At 42.7% G+C, this 23,538-nt stretch overlaps 2 protein-coding genes across 4 annotated transcripts in view; one reads left to right on the forward strand and one right to left on the reverse strand.

Moving 5' to 3' along the window:
- ASB8 (ankyrin repeat and SOCS box containing 8) lies at positions 1-22,060 on the reverse strand. 2 transcript variants are annotated; one of them, XM_081934495.1, is made up of 4 exons: positions 21,919-22,060; positions 14,682-14,842; positions 4,995-5,099; positions 1-3,681 (listed from the first exon to the last, which is right to left on the reverse strand). In XM_081934495.1, the coding sequence occupies exons 2-4, from the start codon at positions 14,796-14,798 to the stop codon at positions 3,052-3,054; spliced, it is 852 nt and encodes a 283-aa protein (XP_081790621.1). In that variant the 5' UTR covers positions 14,799-14,842; positions 21,919-22,060; the 3' UTR covers positions 1-3,051. The 2 variants fall into 2 exon arrangements, with proteins under 2 accessions (XP_081790621.1, XP_081790620.1); XM_081934494.1 differs by having other exon boundaries at positions 21,825-22,059.
- LOC309382716 (uncharacterized protein) overlaps positions 14,918-23,538 on the forward strand; it is a 17,539-nt gene continuing 8,918 nt past the window's right edge. Inside the window, exon 1 of one of the 2 annotated variants that reach the window (XM_081934493.1) lies at positions 14,918-15,716. The gene's annotated coding sequence lies outside the window, so the exon portion shown is untranslated. Of the gene's footprint in view, positions 15,717-22,194; positions 22,253-23,538 lie in introns of those variants that run through there. The other variant, XM_081934492.1, reaches the window with a different exon arrangement.

Consider the following 23,538-nt stretch of genomic DNA (forward strand, 5'->3'; position numbering starts at 1 on the left):
TTTAATCAAGAAGCTTTTAATATCCAAGTCATCTGCATACTGAACAAGCGTTCCTCCACAACCAAGCACTTCAAAGAGTACTTTGAGCTTACAACATGATTTTTCTTGTAAGCAGGTCCAGATCTATATAGAGGAGAAGACATAGCAGGGGGGAACAGAACCATCTTATACTGAATTATTCCTTTGGAATTTGGGGGAAAGGTCTATGAATGAAACAAAGAACAAAATTATTTTGAAATGTTTCCCAAATCGTCTTAGTCCAGCTGCAGTTCAGCAGAAAATCTGAAAAGTGGTGCTTCTGGGTTTTGGTTAAACCAAAATCTGAATCCTAAGAGTGTTTCCTGAGGCAAAGAAGCAAGATGGTTACACTTTGCTTCCTTTCTCCTCTCCTTCTACAAGTGGTTCTGTCCCAACTCTTATATTGAATAAAACAAGACCTATTTTGTTCAGTATATATGGACCTAAATTTCCGACTATTCAACTGAAGATGTTCTATGTAGAGAATATTTTTTCACTTCCCTATTTCTGTATGAAAGGTGTAAGCTGCGGCATTCTAATATTTTAATTTGCTTGAGCAATAAGAAAGGAAACACATCTAGAAGAGAATGATGGCTCTGTTCATATCAAGAAGATTCCACAGTCCAGAATCATAGAATATATTTTGACAATTAATATAGTTATTCCCACATTGCCTAATTTTCAAGATGGCTGTTTAGGATTCTAATTCCCATCTCCCTTTCTTCAAAATGGAAGCCAGGATATTATCCTTAGCAGATAGGAGACGCTCCAGGAATCAATGTGAGAGCCAACACTCCAATCTTGGGAGAATAGCCAAAAAAAGAAAAAAGGCTTATTGTCAGAAATTACAATTCCCTTTCTGAAACTGAATAGCAGATAAAACAGTGGTTGTAATTACAATGCCCACCCACCCAGGCCACTGCACTTGCTCAGTGAGGGTCTTGGCACTTAAAGTTCCAAATGTCTAAAGGGGGAATTGGGGGGGGGGGTATTCTCAGCTCCCCTGCATTCATAAGGATGCTGCTTTATTTGTCCGAACCAAGAGAATTATTTGTGAAAGAAACACATGTGCAATTTTACATGTCTGCAACTTTACAGTGATCAACCTTTTAAGAAATGGCAGATATAGACCTTAATAAATTTGACTTGTCACCCCCCCCCCCATTTTTAATTTTGATTAAAACAGATCAAGGCAATGGAAGCAACAGAAGCCTGCCACAAAATAAGGGAATTACAATCATAATTGCATGGCAAGAATAGTGTATTTTAACTTGTGTCCAATGGGGAAACGCTTTGAAACATTTAAAAGATGCCTTAACTTTTTCAAAAATGAATACTTTCTTTGGCATTTCTTCGCTTGGGCACACTAGAATTGTACAATAATAAAGAATGTGCTGGCAAACCAGAAGCTGACTTATATTAGACCATTCCATTGTTGCTAGGCTCAATATGAGCCTAGCTGCTTTGTCTGGAGCTGCAAAGTACAGGAAGTGAAAGAACATTCTGGAAAGCTTTAAAACAGTGAATAAAATATGTAAGTTCATACATCATCAGCAGAAAAGATTTCCTCATCACTATGCAAGATACAAAACTGCCATGATTAGTATACCTCCAGAGCCAGCATCACTGAGTTACTTTTTTCAATTTCCTCTGCTAGGACAACAGTTTCTACCGATGGTCGTGATGAGGTGAGAGTATGGAGAGCTAATCCAGCTACAGGTTTCTGTCAGCCTGATCCTGAACATTACTTTTTATGATCACACATACAAATCAGTAGTGTAAACAAACGAGTTTAAAAAAACACCGCATCTTTTTTCATTGTAGGACTTTTGATCCTTCCTCACCCGGCCCATCTCCTTATCTTGTCACAAATTCCTCACCCAGGACGAAGTAACACACTTCATCATCTCCTCCTCAGATTTCTATTACTTTTTTCTGTGATATAGATGGTCTAAAGCAACAAGAACAGATGATCCAAATTAACAATGTGCAGCACTCAAGATCCTAAAACCAAATGATGCCCTGGAAAGGGTGCATGCACACACGTTGGCATGCACATGACTCTTGGCAGTGCCTCTCCTTAACAAACCAGGGTCTTTTCCTGGGCTCACCCTAGCCAAGCAAACCTGAAGAATTATGCATTTGCGTTAAAGACGCATCAATTGTGCGCTTAAATCCAGTCCAGTTTGCATTTCCTTAATGCAAATCAGTACTCTCTGGAACCATGTGGCTGTTTTAAGAAGTAGAATGGCCAAATGCATATCCACACCCACTCTGAAGAACCTTTTTGGCTTCGGTTCCCCAAAGTGCTGGGATGCTATGTTCTTGCTTTTCCAAAAGAGCTTTTGCCCTTCTGAGCATCTCTGCAGCTGGATGCGAGAATCTCAAAGGAGCTAATGTAAAAGAGAACAGCCCTTAACCTCTACAGGAGCTGATCAGATCACTAGGATTTCTTTATTCAGATTCATTAAGCCATTACATTCCTGAAAGGGAATCATTTACCAATAAACAAATATATATATATATATATATATGAGAAATTCATGGACAGCCTGTCTTAGGGAAGGCTAAAACTAAGAGGAAGACTGGATTATTCAAATGCTTTGATGCATGTAATGAGTTTAAAGGAAGAAATGTTTTCATTCTTCAGCCACCTCAGTTTTGTGGTGCTAGGAGACAACTGGCTCTGTGAATGTTTCACAGAGAACAGAAGTCAAATCCTGAATTTAGGAAGTGGTCGTCTTCAGGAGATGGAGCACAGGTTTGTTTCACTTTGGCCTTCTGGCCATAAGAAGCCAGCAGTCCTTTCCTAGCCTCCTTCACTAAAGAAAGGTCAGAAGAATACTATAGCAAATGGAGAAGCTAAGGGAAAACACTGGACAAAACCAGAGATGTCACACCAGCTGACTCCTGGAGCTACATCTGTAAAATCTATTTTGTGCTGATGCTACCACCGCAAAGATGAAAGGCCAGGTCCACCGTGGCTCACCAATGTGCTGGTTAATACAATCCTATGAAAAAAAGAGGAAGCCATCATTTAAGCAAGACATATTCTTTCAAAGATTCTGGCAGAGGCAGTTCCTTCACTGCGTCTGGTAGGAACTGCATACCCAGGCTGTGGCGCACAGCATAGCGCGAGAGCGTCTTTAATGTGCCTGGGACAGAGCATAGCATGGTCAGCTTTTCACAAAGCTGCTGATCTCGCATAACCTCACGTGGCATCGCACCGTTTTTCCTCAATTCGAAGTGTCCAACGGCTCTGTGAAGGAGATCGAAGCAGGAATCTTCCCTCTCGGTGCCTAGTCCTCTGACCAGCAGGGAAACTAACCTTGAAATTGGGGTCTGCCCCTTCATATTGACTATCCGGACCTCAGCTCCGTACTCCAGGAGGATGCTGACACTCTCCAGGTTGCCCTTCATTGCTGCCCAGCTCAGAGGGGTGTCGTTATTATAATCCAGAGCATTGACAAAGGCCCCGCTTTCCAAAAGTGTTCGGACACATTCGGCATTGTTTTTAAAGGCAGCCCAGTGCAGTGGGGTGTCCTTATTGCCATCCAGTGCATTGGGATTTGCCCCGTATTCCAAAAGGATCTCCACACAGGTCTCGTCTTTCTCAGCTGCATAATGAAGGGCTGTTCGATTGTAGCCATCAAGGGCGTTGACCTGAAAAAACAGGAGGAGGAGGGGGAAGATGCTTTCAGTGTGATCAAGAGCTATAAAAAAATGACCAATAAGCTCAAAAATGGGATAGAGAAGTGTTGGCGAACCTTGGGAGTGCACGTGGGCCACTGGAAATCGGAACAGCAGTTCCCTGGCATGCATGTGCGTGCCGGGAAGCTGAGCTTCTGGTTTTCAGCATGTGCATACGTGGCGGTCACCTGGTCTTCCGGTTTCTGGCATGCATGTGTGCACAAAGACCAGCGCCAGAATCCGGAAGAGCAATGGGTGACGGCTGGCGTGCCCGGAGAGATGGCTCTGTGTGCCACTTCCTGCACGCGTGCTATAGGCTCGCCATGACAGGGATAGAGGAATCCTTCATTCAGTTCAAGCTTCCATTTGGACTGAGTTCTCCATCAGGCAAAGCACTTTGTACAGTATAGCAGTCTCTCTCAAAATACAGATCTTCTTTCTTGACTACTTAATCTGGATCAAACCTCAAAAATCTGCAAAGAAATTACTGTGGTATCCTGTCTATACGTTTAGAAATAGGATCTTTCCGATAGGTCTCAATGTTCTCAATGATTTATCTCATTATTGCTCTATGTAGGGGCACCTGACTAGCTATTAACGCCAGGAGGGATTAATCCTTGCCTTAATCTAGCATAGGTGGTTCTTAAATTCCCTGTCTCTGGCTCCACAAAGGGATGTGATTTGTGTGATACAATTGGCCTCTTAAGAGGCTGAGATGTCCCAGTAGAAGATTTTTAGAGTATTTTGAAGTCAATGATTATTATTTTTTTGCACATTCAAATTGGTGTATGTCTCTGTTTTCTCTCACTATAAAGAAATTTTCTAGATCTAATAACTGATGTTGAATTAAGCTTTCTCCTTTACTATGGAAGCCAATTCACTGTAATTCATAATACAACAGATTAGAAAACTAAAACACAAAATTCTCTGGCAACAGAATTAAGTGACAAAAAAATGAAAGCACTATTTGAAAACAATTGGTGGGATACAAATCTCAAGAGAATATGAGATTCTGAAATATACATCCTCCTTAGATACAACAGGGCAAAGTATTGTTATTCAGAAGGATTTTTCACATTGGAACACTTTACTTCCCAGTTTTTGCCTTTGAGAATATATAATATTTTTCAACCTCAGAACCGGCCATAGCACTATCAAATACCCTCCAATCTTACACTATTAAGTATTTGATAAATCCCATTAAAGTATTTTATAAATCTAATTATAACCACTGGATTAATTGGTTTCCTGAATTTGTTTTTAAAAAGGCTTATGCTACTTCTTACCTGAGCTCCTTTTTCCAACAGCAGCTCAATGCAATCTGCATCAGCCACCATGCAAGCACAGTGCAATGGTTTCAGCGTACCATGCATACAGTTGACATCTGCTCCCTGGATGAACAGAGGAGAAACAAATGAAGGATACTTATCATATACTTCTAATCCACATAGCTGTAATCATTACAACATCTTTACACGATCAACTTGCCGTTTAAAAGCAGGAGTGATTTAATTTATGAACTGAAATACACAGACTGAAATTAAAAAGCTAGTTTATCATCAGGCTCCTTGTATTTATTGCTAATTTTCTATTGTCTCAACATTTCAAAATAATAGTGTCATAGTGGTGACTATGACAAATATTCAACTATGTCATATTCAATGAGGCCTGGTTCTTCTTTTTAAGACAGCTAGGAAAATAAAAAAAACAGGATTGTCTTTAAATTTTTACAGGATACACTGTCAATAGATTTACAACTTAGCTTGGGTTAATTATAACTTGTTTCTTTTCTGTTTCTAACCCTTCCATTCAATCATGTTCTGTTCTCAGAGTTTGCCTGGACAAGAGCTGGCAGTTTTCTTGGTAAGGGTTTTCAGAAGTGGGCTGCCCTTGCTTCCTCCTTCCTAAGGACATGAGAAAGTGACTGGCCCAAGGTGACCCAGCTGGCTTCATGTTTAAAGCAGAACTAAAATTCAGTTCTTTGTTTCTAGTCTGATGCTTTAATCACTAGGCCAAACCAGCTCTCAACTTATTTCTTATTTCTTTCTTATTTAGACTATAATTTAGAAAAAAAAATTAATGAACTTCAGTCTAGCTCTTCCATCACAAATTGCTGTATGATTTCCCCCACCTCCAATTAAAACAATACCTATACTTCATTCCCTAGAAAAAGGAGACTGCACATGTCTAGAGAATTAGAGACCATCCATTCCCTCTCCTACCAATCCAATTCTACTTTTTCTAATCCTAAACCAGGACATCCCGGAAGGTAAATATTCTTCTTTCTCTCGGTTTGCTTTAAAAAGACTTTCTATTCATAAAAAAACTGCAAGCATGACCAGAACATTTTTCCTCCTGATGAAATTCCACATGTTGCCTTTCTAAAGCAGTTCTCTGACAGTCTTAGATCAGTCCCTGGGAAAAAGAAGTTAACTCTTTGCCCTTTTGCTCAGAAGAACTCTCCTTAAAATGTCTCTCTTGGGCTAAGACTGAGTCAAAAACTGAAGAGAGGGGTGGCTGCAAAGCTTAAAAGGACAGTCTCTGAGCAGAAAGGCAGAGTTAACCCATTCTTTGAATTCTCTGCTCAGCACACTGGAGAAGAAGGATGTTCATAGAAAGAACGTTGGTCCTTACCTGAACGTTTCTTTTCAGTAGACGAGAGAGAGGGGCGACTCCTGGGATATTTTCACAGCCTGATTGGTCCAGAAGAATGAGGGAAATTTCTTTTAACCTCCTTCTTTCCCTGTGGTTCCCAGTTCCTTGAAGCCGCATACTGTCAAACAAACAGACAACAGATGGGGGGCAACCTCTCCCCAGCCTCTCACCCCGACTGACTACCAACTACGTCTTAATTGGGGTGGGATGTTGCCCCTCCCTCTCGTCTACCGAAAAGAAACGTTCAGGTAAGGACCAATGTTCTTTTTCCGGTAGACTCGAGGGAGGGGCGACTCCTGGGATGTACCCAAGCTCAGTCCCTGGGAAAGAAACTAAGACTTGGGGGGAGGGGCTGCCGCTACCTGCTGTAGGACCCTACGTCCGAAGGACGCCTCAGCCAATGCAAAGGCATCCAGCCGGTAGTGGCGGATAAACAGAGTCGGGGAGGCCCAAGTGGGCGCCCGGCAAATGTCTTCGAACGGAGCCCTCATGGACCACGCTGCTGTAGTAGCGGCACTCCATGTGGAGTGGGCCGTGATCCCCGAGGGGGGAGGACTTGTAGGCCGTGGAGATGGCCTGCCGTAACCACCTGCCAATGGTGGCCGAGGAAACCCTGGCTCCCAAGGAGCCCAGTTGGAATGAAGAGAGCTTCAGGTCTACGGAAGGAGGATGTGCGTCAGAGATAAATGCGCAAGGCACAACGCACGTCCAGTCTGTGCTGAAGTCGCTCCCTCTCATGGGAGGGAGTTGGGCAAAAATTGGGTAGGATGAACACCTGCGCTCGATGGAAGGGCAAATTGACCTTAGGGAGAGATGTAGGATCCAACCTTAGAACTACTCTATCCTGGTGGAACTGGCAGAGGTCGTCCTTAGATGACAGGGCCCCTAACTTGGAGATGCGCCTGGCCAAGGTCACGGCGATCAGGAACACCACCTTGAGAGATGAAACCTAAGGTGAACTGTGAGCAAGGGCTCAAAGGGAGCCCCCGTCAGGGCCCTAAGTACAAGAGGTGGGTCCCAGGTTGGGAATCTATGAACAGGGGGAAGCTGTAAATTAGCGCCCCCCCCCTAGAAACCTCTTGACAAAGGGGTGTTGAGGCAAAGACGAGCGACCCCCTGGCAGGATCGAGGCCAGGGCTGCTACCTGCCGCCGTAGGGTGTTATGGGAGAGCCCCCCATTCAGGCTTTTTTGTAGGAAATCCAGAATTTGAGCGACTGAGGCCTCCATCGGACAAATGCTGAATGGGCCGCACCACTTAATAAACATAGCCCATGTGGAGTTGTATATCCGAAAGGTGGAGGGGCATCTTGATGCCTCGATAGTTGCTATAACTTGGGAGGACAAGTTGGCATTTCTCAGGAGACCCCGTTCAAGTGCCAGGCGGTCAAGTGGAGCCACTGGGCTCTGGATGGATTAAGACCCCCTGGCATAGGGAAAGCTCCTCCCGGGGAATCCTCCATGGGGGAGAGCTGGAGAGCTGGACGAGGTCCGCAAACCAAGGCCATCTAGGCCAGTAAGGGGCAATCAGAATGATGTCTGCCCCCTCTACCACTACCTTCCTCAGGGTCCCCGGGATCAGAGGGAGAGGGGGGAAGGCATACAATAGGCCTGGAGGCCATCTGCTCCGGAGAGCGTCTGTCCCTTCTGCAGCCTGGGCTGGAAAACGGGTGAAGAATCTCGGGAGCAGGGCGTTCGACAGGGTCACGAACAAGTCCACCAACAGATCGCCGAACCTCTGGCAAATCTTCTGGAAGAAGTCTGGTAGAAGCTGCCACTCCCTGTGGTCGACAGTCGCGCGGCTCAACCAATGGGCCTGGTGATAGGCCGTGCCCGAAATGTGCTCCGACATCACTGACACAAGATGTCTCTCCGCCCAAGAACCCAGTTTCAGTGCCTCCAGCCAAAGGGTTCTGGAGTGAGTCCCACCTTGGCGGTTTATGTGGGCCTTTGTGGCCACATTGTCTGTCAACAGAAGAACGTGACGGCCCTCTATCGTGTCTCTGAAATGGTGGAGAGCCAGTCTGGTGGCCTTCAGCTCCAGCCAGTTTATATTGTGGCGAAGGTCCAACCAGGTCCAACAGTCCTCACCATCTCAGAGTCATGAGTGCTCCCCAACCGAACAGGCTTACATCTGTAGTGATGGTCACTCGATCCAGCTCCCAGAACTCCGATCCGCGTTGAAGGGCCGGGGACAGCCACCACTGCAGAGATAGCCGCACATCTGCTGGCAGCTGGATGAGTCGCGGGGAGTTGCTCAGGCATTTTTGCTGGAACGGGATGAGGGCCGACTGCAGAGTCCATGAATGAAGCCATGCCCAGGGTATAATCCCTATTCATGACACCATCTTGCCCAAAAGGCAGGACAAGGTCAGGATGGAAACTGACCGCCTTGCGTGAACCTGTCTTGCCAGGGCCTGGAGGTTGACCAGCCGGTCTGAGGATAGACGAACCGTGCCCTCTATGGAATCTATCACCGCCCCCAGATGTAGGATCCTCGTTGTGGGCGAGAGGTGGCTTTTTTCCATATTGTAGAAGCGGCAGTCGTTGCTCCCGGGATTGGGAAAGGTAGAGGGGCGAGCCCACTGATTCTTTACCACCTCTAGAAAAAGGGGGGGAGCAGGCACCTCCTCCTTATTGGCCACTTTATTAGAGAACATGACTAAATTAGGGCTCTGGGAAGGGGAATGGCAGGATCCCTGACCTTAGTGGTCTTCTTTGCTTTGTGCAATAAAGGTTTAAACATGGGGGAAGCAAAGAGATTGGAAAAGGCCGGAGGATCCAGGAGAACAGTCTCCTCATCCTCCGAGAACCCTATGTCCTGGCGCAGATCCTCCCCTAGCACTGAACCCTCACTAACTACTGAGGGAGAAGGAGGCCTCGCAGAGATCAGAGGAGTTTCTGGCATGAGGAGGGCCCTGGGGCCTAGGCTCCCTATAGGATTGCTGATCCCTCAAGGAAACTGCAGAGGCAACCCCTTTTGAAATGGCAGAGGAAATAAGCCTCTTAATGCTCTAAGGGAGCAATTCCAGATCCTCAAACTCATCCTCAGAGTGTCCCGGATCGGGGCCCTGTGGAGCTAGGGTACAGGGAGGAAGGAATCCCCTAGATGAACCCTCCAATGGATCCTCAACCACCTCCCTTGAGCCATGAGGTGAGACAGGAGGGGAGGGAGAAATTTCCAGGCCTGATTGCCTGCGTGCCCCAACAGGAGAGATAGAAGGGGAAGAAGGACTGAATCCCCCAGGGGAAGAAGCTGAATGAGCAGATACCGGCCTTAACGGAGACCTAGATCTGAAAGAAGAGGGCTTGTTGGCTTGGGCCTGGTGTTCTGCCCTAGCAATTACTTTTTCCAGAGCCTTTTGGCGCCTTGTCTCATCCCTTTGGATTGCTCTGGAGGGCCGCTGGAGGTTTGACCGCTGCTGCCCTGGTTCTGGGCCCTTCCCTCTCCTCAGGCACGTTCTGGGCACCCCCCATGGCCATCGAAGTGGTCTGCCTGCTCTCCGCCATTGGAGCCACTCACGTCTCCTGAGGGTGCTGCTGCCCAAAGTGACCAGCCGGTGCAAGGGCCTTGCAGGAGGAAGGATTAGGCTGCCCGACACTGGCCATGATGCAAGTGGTAATTTTCGAGGCTTACAAATGGCCTCTTCCACATGCGTGCCTCCAAAATTGCCACCCCCACACAGTGGAGGTGCACGCAGCCAAAATGGCAATCGGAGGACTCTACATGCTGCAAACGGCTTTTTTTCTTCAGCCGCAGCTCGTTGCGACCAGGCGCGGCTTGTAGAGCTGAATTAATAGCCTGTAGCCTGATCGTAGCCTCTGGCCAGCAGCTCTTACTGTGGAGCTGTGAAAAGGAGAGCCTGACACCCCCGCAGTTCCAGGGATCGGTCAGAGCTCCAGAAGACCACAGGAGGCGAGCGGAGCCAATTTGCTCTCCTCCCGGCTTGCTGCGAGATGGAGGACCCTGTCCCTGCAAGTGGCAGCTCAGACAATTTGGAATTTAGAATAGCCAATATATATCTAATTAATTTACATTTTTACTCACTCTGGGAACCCATACAGTGCTTGGACCAAAGACTGAGAGGAACTGGGAACCACAGGGAAAGGAGGAGGTTAAAAGAGATTTCCCTCAGTCTTCTAGACCAATCAGGCTGTGAGAATATCCCAGGAGTCACCCCTCCTTCGAGTCTACTGGAAAATACTAGTCTTCTCTTTCTAATGTGAGAGGAGCCAGACTGTGAATTTAAAAGCAGAGGAAGGACTCCACAGAAATGGACAAAGGGAACGAGGAAGGAAAATACCAACTAGAGTAAGAGAAGCAAAAGAAATTCAGATTACTGCTGCTAGTGTCATCTTCCATTCAATTGGAAGAATACTGTATAGTACTAGGCGGGACAGTATCAGGGATAGATCTTTCAAGAACATTACACTTTTCAGGAAATCAGCAGAAAGTTTTGCATGAAGATCTACAGGAATTGTAAAACTAAATCTTTTTTTTCTACTTGTAAAAGACAAACAGGAATTAGTAGAGAAGTACAAGAAATGTAGAAGTTCTTAGGACAAGATCATGATTTTCTGATATTCAAATCTCTGAATTTTCGAGATGTACAGACTTCTAACTTCCAGAATCCCTTTGCTTTTGCTAAGAATTCTAAGCATCCATGCATTTGGAAGACATACAAAAGGGGGGGGGATACTCCAATATACTAAACCAGCCTTCTTCAACTTTGCTTTAGATCAGGGGTGCACATCAGGGTTGTGTTTCACCTCAGGGGTGTGGGTGGCCAGCTCGATATCACTCGTGTCAGGGGCGCCTGTGGTGGCCCGAGCACTCTGCCAGCAAAAACAGACTCCTGAGAGCCATTTCTGGCTGTGACAGCCTCCTGCAACCCTCTGCCAGTGAAAATGGAGTTCAGGAGGGCCACAGGCCTTGAGTTTGACACCCTTGCTCTGGATGAACTGCGCAATGGCAGAAATTCTGAGCTATACCAGCACATTTTCTATGGATTATAATCGTATACTAAATTTAGTATACAGAGAGGAGAGGAAAGGTCTTTTCTTTTTTGGTACCTTTGAGTCAATCTTGACTCATCATAGCTCCCTGACTGCAGACTAGCTACAAAACAGCTTATGTAGCAAAGCAGCTGACAGTATCAATCAAGCTCAATCAAGCATCTCAGCCCCACCAAGAGCTGTGCAATTGGAAACTGCTTGACTATTGCAATTTGACACTGAGAAGTATTCAAAACTTTTGAAGAAAAAAAAAATATCAGGCTTGCAGAAGCTTGAAAAACATGCATAAAAATACTATAAACTGTCTCCCTTCTAACTGGAATAAGTGATGTTCCTTTAACTCCCTGTTTTATAGAGCCATGCATGTATGACAAGCATTATGGACATTATTTAAAAATCCTCCCCAAGCATTCTTCAATGCAATTTTTTCCCCAACAAGATAATCTCCAAGATCTGAGGCTGCAGAGAAAGGCAATGCAGACAGGAAACAGTTCTAGTGTATATGGAAGACATCAAATGAGAAGTTACTGTCCTGGAAGTCACTCAACTGGGGAACATTCATGAGTATACAAGACTATACCTTTTCTATACTAGCTCTTCAAATGTAATATTTTTGAGGGAGCGAGTTCATCTCCAGTGAGTTTTAGGCAAGTAACTAGAAATACAGTGTTTTGCCAGGCTTCTGACAGATTTTAATTTCAATCTGGATCATTTTAAAGTGTACTTTGCATTACTGAATTGTAGTTTCTTTTGGGGGCCTTGGTAGATTGAAAAGTAGCTTAGAAATACTATTGCAGCTGAATTTGTGACGAAAAAGTAATAGACGGTGACCAGCCAATTTGATCTCCGCAATTGGAACAATTCTTGGAACTTTGTCAATACATACATAATTTTACAAAAAAATTAAAAATATAGTTGCACAGATCATAGTATTACTATAAACTTCTAAGAAGTATCTTCTTTTCAAAAATCTTTACATATTCAGACAAGGACATTTGTACCCGCTTGAGAAAGATCATATAATGTCTCAGTTACATAACTGCTGCCTTTTTGGAGGCAACATCTCCTATATTCCCTTTTCTCTTACACAGAAGTGGAAGGAAGGGTCGTGATGATTGTTTCCTACTCTGAGTGGCATTATACTGCAGTGACAACAGTTGGATATAAGAACAGAGTTTGGACCATGGTACAGAGGGAAGCGGTTTCCATGACAATTCTGGAGCTGCTAATTCCATGACAAAATCTTTCTCCCAGGAGAAAATTAAAAAGTAAACTTTACAATATTAGGCATTACACAAATTGATTCAGAAAACGAAGTGGTATTATTTTTAGAGTGTTTTCCCACCATTTCCTGAACTGTGATGCACATGATTATGCTAGAAATCCAGCAACTCCTTCAAGATCTACCAAATTTAAGATATGGTATTAAATGTTACAGCTATACATTGTCTTATCTGCTGCTGTGTCTCTCACTCAGTTCTCAGTTTATTCACACTTCTTGCCTAGAGTGACATACTTCACAACCCAAGGTTACATCTTCCTCTTGCAAGAGAGCTAACTTGAGCTTCCACCACAATGTCTTCCAGGATTGAGACCACAATCCCCAGAAATTCCTATCAGCATGACTATCTGATGCAACCAGGTTAAAGGCGGCTATTTAAAGTCTTCTTCCCACATTGCACCGAAATCAACTGCGGTTTAAAAACTACTGTTATCTCAACTTAATGTCTTCTAATAAATTCTAAATATCATTCTTTGTTGTATAAATTGTAGTTTAATGTCTGCCACCACTCTTGCTATATAGAATACACTCCTTAATTATCTAAGGTAATATGGAATCTACAATATAAGTGTTTATTTCACTCATCTTTTAATATCTGTATATTAAATTGATTTATTGATAACCAAATCTATAGAAACTAATAGTAGTCTTTTTAATGTTAAAATATTTTAACTAGTTGTTCTAGTAAATACTTATATCTGAAAAAACATCTGGGCCAAACAACGTTAACAAAGTTGTATAATAGTTGTAAATATTGCCTTTGAATTACATTTGATAGATATTTATTTCTTAGCACATTCATCCTTATCGTGGTATCAACTGGTCTAAAGTCAAATCTCTATTTTCGTCCAATTTTTCCATATCACCATCTTTTTCTCAATTTTTAATGTTGCTTTCCACAAAAAGCCAGTGGGAAAAAGGATCAAATATTTTTGCTTGTAGACATTCCATTCCATTCCATAGCTTTCTAACTATAATTGTTTCCAGAGATACTTGAGGTCTACTGTATTTAGATCCTAATACTATCCATCGAACCAAAGCTGCAGATATATGTATATTCCAAGCTGCCAAACTTGGAAAGTTAACACTAATCATTGACTTCCAGTACTTAATATTTGGCAATAAATAAGCCTGATGAGAGAAGCTCAAGTTTTCAGAGGATAATATTCTCTTGAATTATAAATCTAGTTCATGCAATTTGACAACAGGCCATAATAAATGGATTCTCTATATCCAGACTGATTCTACAATAATGGAATGATAAATTTATGGCCCCATTTACTGAAGGAACAAAGTCCTCATTACGCTTGCTACTTAAGGATTCCCTGTAGACATACAGTACACTTTGTATGGATAGATACAATGAAATATGGGACTGGCTTATACAAAATACATTAGGTTAAAGCATTTATAGTTATATGTGTATTAGAAACAGAATACACTTATGTAACTATAGAAATATGCGTAGGATGGCATAGATCACCCAAAAGGGTGAAACAGGAATTTTATATAAACACATACACCTATGTATTTACTATAACTATATGTGTGCATGTGTATTTACTTGCATGTTTTATTAGATAATTATACATAGAATTGTAACTCTTACTGTTGCAATGACATACTATGTATTTTTTATTGATTTTTTTCACTTTTTAAGCATTTGTTATATTTTTTATAATGCATGTATTTTTGTGTTTTGTTCCTTTTGTGTTTTTCTTTTTCTCTTATTATTATTTTTTCAGTGCTGTTGTAACTTTAAACGATCATTAAAGAAATGACTAAGTGAAGCACCACCTGTAGTGACTGCATTTGAAAAGGATGGGTCTACATTCTCTATCAAACCTGATACATTTAATTTAGGAGGAAGCAACGGGGGATTTTAAGTAACTCCAAAGATATCATTACTTAAAACTGCAACCAACACAAGTAAAGTTAGATTAGGTCTCCTAGACCTTGTAAACATTCCCAGAAACTTTTTAAAAAGCAACTAAAAGTTTGTCTTAGGTTTTTTTCACCTACCCTTCTTATCAGGTCATCAACATTGTCATGCGGGAAAGATCGGATGGCTGCTATAGTCCGGATCAAGCGCTCTGACAAAGAATATTTACTCTGGATGCTCTGCATAATATACCACATACTGAAGTTCAGTTTCCTTGGTTACTTTACATGCTCCAAGTTGCCTGAAGAAGCACACACAAAAGAAGAACTTTTTAAAAATACATTAAAAAAAAAAACCTATGTAGAAATCCCAGCAAGATACATAGTAATAACATTAAAAGTATCATCAGATAGTTGCATTCATTAACCTTTGATGGTGAGGGAAAATTAATCAAGAACAACCTGAAATTTAGAAGGTGGCTCAAACTTACCTGGTAGATGTACAATTAAAGCATAGTATCTTCCAAATTAATCCATTCAGATAATCAGATGATATTGACAGACATTAGAGAATTATTAAGAGATGATAAAGATGTTCTACACTTCATAACCTACCTAACTGAATTAGTGAAAGCTATGTAGGATCAGATTTGGTTATTACTAATCTCACAGCTGCATAGGTAGATAGGTAAGCAGGCAAGCAGACAGATTCCATAGAAGATTGACAAGAAACCTCAGGTATAGATTTGAGAAAATAAATAAATCCCAGTAGATGACATTGGAAAACTACTTCAAAACTGTTGCTAAGAAAGCTCTATAAGGTCACCAGGAGATGAACTCAACTCAACAGAGACTTGGTTAGATTACTGAATTGGGACTATCCTTAAGAGACCATTCTGAAACATCAATTAGTACAAAATACAATCACAGAAGCATAACTGTTTGTGTTACACCCTTTGGCATGACCTTCACAGGCTGCCAACTCATTTCCAGTCTCAATTCAAGGTCCTCAAACTAACCTTTAAAAGTCTTCCCAAGTTTGGGATCACAGTCTGAATCTTTTCATATATATATTCCTATCAGCAATTTAAGAGTGCAGTTTTGAAAGTCCTACGGTAGTTGCTTTCTCAGGCTAAAATTTGACAACTGGTTGCCTGGCAGTGGATCTTCTCAATGGTAAGAATATCTTCTGCATCACAGTGAAGCATACCTGGTTCTAACTTTAGAAACTTTCTAGCACCAAGCAAAATTACTTTACTTCCCCAAGACTTATAATATATTTACCATACACTACAATATTTTAAATGGATGTTTACTGTCTGTGTTTTCATTGTTAATATATTGCATTTTAATTACTACTATAGACTAAAATGTGTATTTTTTACTGTTGTAAATCTCTATGGAAAAACTCTGCTTTGAAGGCTAGTAGGACAGGACATCATTATGGAATATCAAGTTTGTAAACTAGGCAACAAGGTTGCAAAACATCCCAAAAAAAAGGCGCTGACAAACCATAACTATTCTCTACCAAAATACCACATGTTTTTTATTCATATAATCACCAGGAATCAATTGGTATTTTAAGCTTTTTAAAACAAAATGCTACAATAAATGTATTGGATTAAAAATTCTAGAATTTTTAGCCAGCATGATCAACAGACCTGGAAAAGGTTGGAAAGGGGACATTTGGATGATTTGTTCCTCTTAAAAACAATGATCCTTCACTGGAGACTATTTATATTCTCTGATTGACATTTGAGGCCGTCGAAATGATGTCCCGGTGCCTGGAGGCCGTACGGGTCTGGATGGATGGCAACCGACTAAAACTCAACCCTTCCAAGACGGAGTGGCTGTGGCTTCCGGCCTCCCGGTTCAACCAGGTGCTTCCATCTCTGGCCATCGGGGGCGTCCAACTAGCCCCCATGGAACAGGTGCGCAATTTGGGCGTCCTCCTGGATACCCGGCTGTCCATGGATAACCATGTAACAGCCGTGGCAAGGGGGGCGTTCCATCAGGTTCGCCTGATGCGCCAATTGCGCCCCTTATTGGACCGGGATGCCCTACGCACAGTCACCCATGCGCTAGTGACGTCTCGCCTGGATTACTGCAATGCTCTCTACATGGGGCTTCCCTTGAGATGCACTCGGAGACTACAGTTGGTCCAGAACGCGGCCGCGCGGGTGATTATGGGGAGGACCAGATACTCCCCTGTAACACCTCTCCTGCGCGAGCTGCACTGGCTGCCTGTGGTCTACCGAGTGCGTTTCAAGGTTTTGATTATGATCTTTAAAGCGCTCCATGGCACAGGGCCTAGTTATATGCAGGATCGCATCCTGCCCCACACATCCCTACGACCAATTCGCTCACACAGAGAGGGACTTCTCCGGGTGCCGTCCGCCAAACAGTGTCGGGGGGCGACACCCAGGAGCAGAGCCTTCTCTGTGATGGGCCCAGCCCTATGGAATGACCTCCCCCGTGACATCAGGATTACTTCCGATCTCCGCTCCTTCCGTGTACAGCTGAAGACCCACCTCTTTCAATTATCCGGCCTGGCTCAATCGCAATCGTAATTTTCCCATTCCTCCAAACTGTTTTTTAAATTGTTCTTAAATATTAATTTTATTGGGTTTTTACAATTGGGGTATTTTAAAGTAGATTTTTAACTGTCTATTGTTGTAATTTGTTTCCTCCTCCGTGTATATGTATATGTGTTGTGTATGTATGTACGTTTGGTGTTGTTATGTATTTTATGTTATATGCTCCATTGTACGCCGCCCCGAGTCCTACTTGGAAAGGGAGCGGCTAATAAATCCAAATTTATTATTATTATTATTATTTCAAACTTCTTGTTTCTATTCATAATTTTTGGAATCTGGACTCAAGCACATCACTTAAAATGCAAGTGTTCCCTCAGTTGCAGAGTTTCTACTTTGACCACATTTTAAAACATATTGTACTTCTGATTCCATTCTTGTTTTTAAATTCCAAATTTTAAAGACTTAGAATAATTTAGAATAACTTTATTGTCACTTTGAATGTACACCAATCAGCATACATTAAAATGAATTTTCATTGCATACAGCTCTCAAAGGGTCACCACCTCTAATATGTACTACATAACCATGACAGAATAAATAAATACAAAATTATGCATATACCCACATATATTAAAGAAAACCCCTTATAATAAAGCATGCAAATGAACAATTTAATTCTTCTATTTGGAGACTTGAGCAACAAATGATGTTCACAAATTGACAGTTTGTATGTAAACAATCCTTGAAGCTATGTAATTATAATCATTGTAATGCAACCATCACACCACATTGTTTTTTTCTTTTTTATGCTGCAAGGAAGGTGAAACATTTGGTAGCACCAGACCATTTTTAAATTCAGTCTGATGCTGCCACCCAGGTCATTGCAATAATGTCAGAAAAGAACATTTCGTTTTATGCTGCAACAAACCATACAAAGAACGGAATAACAAAGATAATACAATATGATAAACAAGATAGGGGGAGGGAAAGAATATTAATGCAAATGCCTGGTAAGCAGAATCAGGAGATTGTCATTGCCTCTAATTAGGAATGAGCTGAAACAGAACTTGCAAGACAACCATTAGCAAGCTCACGAGAAATTAATAAACAAGACATCTGGACGGTCTCCAGGATGGCTGAGTGTTCCTACATGCATCAACAAAATGGCTGCAAGGTACTCTTAAAGAAAAATATTTCTTCTGTCTCAATATATACAAGGCTGCCCTTTTCTGCCACACAGCCATGCCAATCACAAGTTGTTACATAACAACCTGCATCTCTACTAAAATCACTGTACTTTTGCATTTTAGCTGAGTAACCTTAAGACAAGATTATTTGTGAGTTCTGCTGGTCTATCAGAATCAGCCCACCTCCAAAAATAAAAGAACAATTTTTAAAAGCCAAGTAGAACTTTCTTTTTTTTAAAAGATAGCTTTCTATGTTTTGAATACAACTTCTGTCATTCCCAGCCACGTGGAAAGTACGCAAAAAATTCAGTTAACTTCTAACTTGAGGAAGCTTTTCCGAACATGTTGTGTCTTACCTCCAAGTGTTAACTTTTCAGGTGCAGTTTGCTTTAACACTTATCATTTTGTGAAATAACACAGGCAATTCTAATTTAAGAAGTACCTTAGTAGCCTTCTTTGACAGACAAAACAAATTGGCGAGAAAAGAGTTGGGATAGTAGTTTTTTCCACTAAGTCCAGTTCTGAAACAAGCTAGCAGCACCTAGCAAATACACTTACCAGCATCACACTTGTCTATTATTTGGATGGGAGACCACAAGGAAATCCCAGGGCTATAGGCTAGATTAAAAAGTGGGGGGGGGGGGAACCCATCCCAGAAAGCAGTCATAACAAACTAATCAAAATTCTGGGAGCAGCTTTTCAGACTAACAATTTTAAGATAGTGGAGATTAGCTTTTGCTTGCTCTAAAAAAGCTGATAAGATAGTCTAGGAATTTTCTTGGGGAAAAAACAGCATAATTTTTGGCTGCAGTCTCTGCAATATGTAGGCTGTACAACAGAGGGTTCTTTCAGTCTTTTCAAAATGTCACATTGTTGGCACTTGGTTAGAAAAAGGATGTCCGTTTGTATCTATGTTAGCTCCTAAATTTTATGGATTTCCACTTCATCCAAAATTGCTAAACACAAGAGTCACAGGATATTGGTATTAGTCTACTACGGTAATCAAGAAACAGGTCTCTTGTAACACCTCAGCATCTCTTCAGACTAGCAAAATTCATTAACATGTGTATATGTGTATAAGTATGGGTATTGGTAGATATATACTTTTTTTTGAGAGCGAGCAATATAATTTCATTTTTAATGTGGGCCACTGTACTTAAAATATGATATTAAAGGTTATCTTAAAATGCATTAGTCTGAAAGGGTACTTTATCAGACTCCTGATTTCTGGTTACCTGGTCTGGTTACCACAGATTAACAGACTTCTCCACCTACAGTGTTATTGCCAAAGACAACAGAGCACAGCCTTTTACATTTTACAGAGGGAATGAACTCCTCCCTTGTGCACACAATACAAATAGGGAACAGCGGTCATTCTGCCCAAGGACAGGAGTCTTTCTTGCTTTTCAAACAGCTACCAGTAACCTAATTTTTCTGTGTGTGTGTGTGTGTGTGTGTGTGTGTGTGTGTGTGTTTGTGTGTGTGGTCTTTTCCCGTGTAAGATTGAGAGTATCTTGGTGACGTTTCAACGAGGTCCCACTCGCCATCTTCAGGCTGGTGCCTTCGTGCTTGTGTGAGCAAAGCGTGATCGGAGCTGCCTTCCTTCTATAAATATTAGTGTGTGTGTGTGGAGTGCTGGCTTTGTTGCTGTAAGCGGGTTGGTTGGCTGTGTTGTTACATCTTGATTAGTTGATGGAGTTGATGTATGCAGATTAGTCGGCTGTTTCATAACATCCTGTGTGGCTGAGGTACTAGCTGTGTGCCCATTAGTCTTTTGTGTTGTAACAACCTGGGTAATGTGCTGTGTGATGACATCCTGAGCTCTAGTGTAGTGATATCCTGAGTCCTGTGCTGCAACCTCCTGGGAGGTTGGCTGCGTTGTAACATCCTGAGCCTTTGTGTTGTAACCTCCTGAGTTCTGTGATGTAATGTCCTGAGCAGATGGCTGTGATATAACATCCCAGGCTTTGGTTTGGCTCAGAGTTTGCGGTCCGGCCATGTGTTCATGGCATGTGTCAGTTTGCTTTGTGTGGTGGTCGGAGGGGGGTGCAGCAGTTGGTGATGCCGCCCGTAGTTAGGCTTCTGGATGGTGGTTGCATTTCATCTATGGGATGGGTTTGGGTTTGAGTCTGGTGAGGGTGATTGGTGGCGGCGTCCTGTGTTGTTCTGGGTCTGGTGTCGGTTTTCGTGGTTAGGACTCGTTTGTTGACTAGGGCTAGTTTCCAGATGTCTGGTAGGTGGGAGAGATCGTCACGTTTATTCATGTTGTGGGGGTGTTTCTCTATTTCGATGGCTCCCATAATTATTCTCTTGTTGAAAGTGTTCAGTTTTGGAGATTAATTTAATTTCTTCAAAATCAATTTCATGACCTGTTGCTTTAAGGTCCTGGAAGAGGGAGGAAGTTTTTTCTTCTTTTCTGACTGCGTTCTTGTGTTCTGTGATGTGTGCATTTATTCTCCTAGTAGTTTGTCCAATGTATGTGGCTGGGCAGATTTTGCATGATATTTCGTAGACTCCTTGGTTTTCTAGCTAGATCTTGTCTTTGTGGTTTCTTAAGATGTTGGCTATTTTTTGGTCAGTGCCGAAGGCTGTCTTGATATTGTGTTTGTGGAGAATTTTGCTGATTTTATCTGTGGTTCCTTTGACGTAAGGGCGATGCCGTTGTCCTGTTCTGTGTCTCGGTTCTTGGGGGGGTCTCCTTTTGGATTAGGTTGGTAATTGTGTTTCTTTGGAATCCGTTGGAAATTAATACGTTTGTGAGAGTGTGTAATTCAGTTTTCAGGTGAAAAATATGTGACGATACTTCCCGCCTACCAGACATCTGGAAACTAGCCCTGGTCAACAAACGAGTCCCAGCCATGAAAACCAACACCGGACCCAGAACAACACAGGAATCAAACCCAAACCCATCCCATAGATGGATCCACCATCTACCAATCCCATCCACCAATATTTATAGAAAGACAGCAGCACGCTTTGCTTGCACAAGCACAAAGCCGAAGGCACCAGCCTGAAGATGGGACCTTGTTGAAACGTCGCCAAGATACTCTCAATCTTACAGGGGAAAAGACACAAATACGCCAAGACCTGCATACCTGTACCCGTGAAAATCTACGAACACACACACACACACACACAAATAAAACAGAGGGTGCCTTTCCTCTGCATCAGTACACACACACAGACAGACACACACACACCCCTACCTTACTGACACAGAGGACAGGCATCCAAGTTACAACTCAATGTAGGAACGTTTATTTTTAATGCCACCGTTTGGATCAAAGGAGACAAGAAACAAGATTACGTGTTAGGGGGGAAAATCGTGATCCAAAGGGATCCATCCTCCCAACCCGAGGAAGACATGATAGATTACCCCCTGCCAGACTGGCTGAAGATAAAAACAAAACAAAACAGTAATCCAGCACGCGTGGAGGGAGCTTGGTCAGGGGCTTGGGGGGGAGGCAGGCTGTCTCGGAAGCGCCGCCGGGAGTTGCCCCCTCCCCCAAAGGGACGGAGCCCCGCTCTCTCCCTTCGCCCCTCCACACGGTCGGCCTCACCTATCGCCCGGGAGGCTTCCTTCCGTCGAGTAAAGGACTCCCCGGGAGAGCGCAACAGCAGCCCGGCCACCACGTCACTCTCCACCGCACTCACCGACTTGGCGCCGACGTGACCGCGCGCCCTCGGATGCTCGGAAGTTGGATCTTCCGCGACCGGAAATCACGGACAATAAACAGCTAGAGCGACCGACTTCCCGAAAACCCGCGACACGAGCCAACAAGTTGTCGCACCGATCCATCCCTTCCTCTTTCCCCACCCACCCCTTCCCTACTCAACTCTTCCATCTAGCAAAAGCCGGCCCTTTTCTCAAATATCTTCCAATCATTTCCAGCGAATGGTACGCAAGTCCCGCCCCCGCCGCTCCTTCTCCCAATCCTCCTTTGAGAGTGCTTCAGTCAAGTTTCTTGATTCGCGGGGGAAGTTCGAGGTGGGTTTCGCTATTGTGGCGGCAATCATGCTTCAAGATGGGTCTGCCTAGAACAGAGTTCTTAATACTTTTTTCCTCCCTTTTGGGGAAATTATGGAGGACTCCCCCCCAAAAAAATTGTTTTTCGTTTGCATGCGTTATGTGGAAAAATTCCAATGTTTTATGTTGATATTTACTGTAATAAAATTTAAAATAGATGCTTTTGGTGCCACTGCTGCTTCTCACAATGGTTTCATCGGAATTTAATATTGCATTGTTTTTCAACTTATGCTGGCAAATAATGTTGATGTAGAACCCCCGAGGGATTTTAGGACCACATTTTAGGAAACACTGGTTTGGAAGTGGCATTGGATTCAGTGGAACATCCTTCTGACTTAGTTTTTTTAGATTCAGGCTGAGCAAGCAAATTAAGACCTAATTCACCAAGCGTGTTAACATTAAACCAGTTCAATATTTTGGTTTAACCCAGTCATTTGGTTCTATCTGTCTGCCTGCTTCCCTCCCCCCTCCCATCTATATTTTATAAAATTTATTAGCTGCCCATCTTAAAGGTAAAGGTTCCCCTTGCACATATGTGCTAGTTGTTCCCGACTCTAGGGGGCAGTGCTCATCTTGGTTTCAAAGCCCAAGAGCCAGCACTGTCCGAAGGTCTCCGTGGTCATGTGGCCGGCATGACTAAATGCCAAAGGTCAATGGAACGCTGTTACCTTCCCACCAAAGGTGGTTCCTGTTTTTCTACTTGCATTTTTACATGTTTTCAAACTGCTAGGTTGGCAGAAGCCCATCTTACAACAACCCAAATATTTGGTTTGTCAACTAGATTATGGTTTAGCTAAGTTGCAACTTCTAGACAATTGTTAATGACCTCTGATACTTTTTCCGCCACTTCTTTCAGTTCATGTCTAATATAGAATTTGCTGCAAATTTTAAAAAATGATGAAAAATCTTAAAAACGGATATAAGATGAATGGGGGAAGGAATAGTGTTATCCGTTTTTTTTATTTTTACTTGTAAGTAGTAAATTTGCCTGTCTCCTTAGGTAGAAAAAGTCCTGAGGTATCTTAAAAACTGGCCAATTTATAATACCGTAAGATTTCATACATTTCAGCCCATTTCATTGCATGCAGAGAGAGGGAACTGTTCTTTGTTGGAACAAGGAACAGAAAAAGATCAGAAAGTGACAAGATTTATTGACACGCCATAAAAAATTGTAGGTTAGATCCTGTAGATTAGAAATCTATAATGGATTAAAAGAAAATTGCCTCAGGGTTTTTTTTCTTTTTAAC

Source organism: Natrix helvetica (genome assembly GCF_964273705.1).
Source record: "Natrix helvetica genome assembly, chromosome: 1".
Taxonomy (NCBI): domain Eukaryota; kingdom Metazoa; phylum Chordata; class Lepidosauria; order Squamata; family Natricidae; genus Natrix; species Natrix helvetica.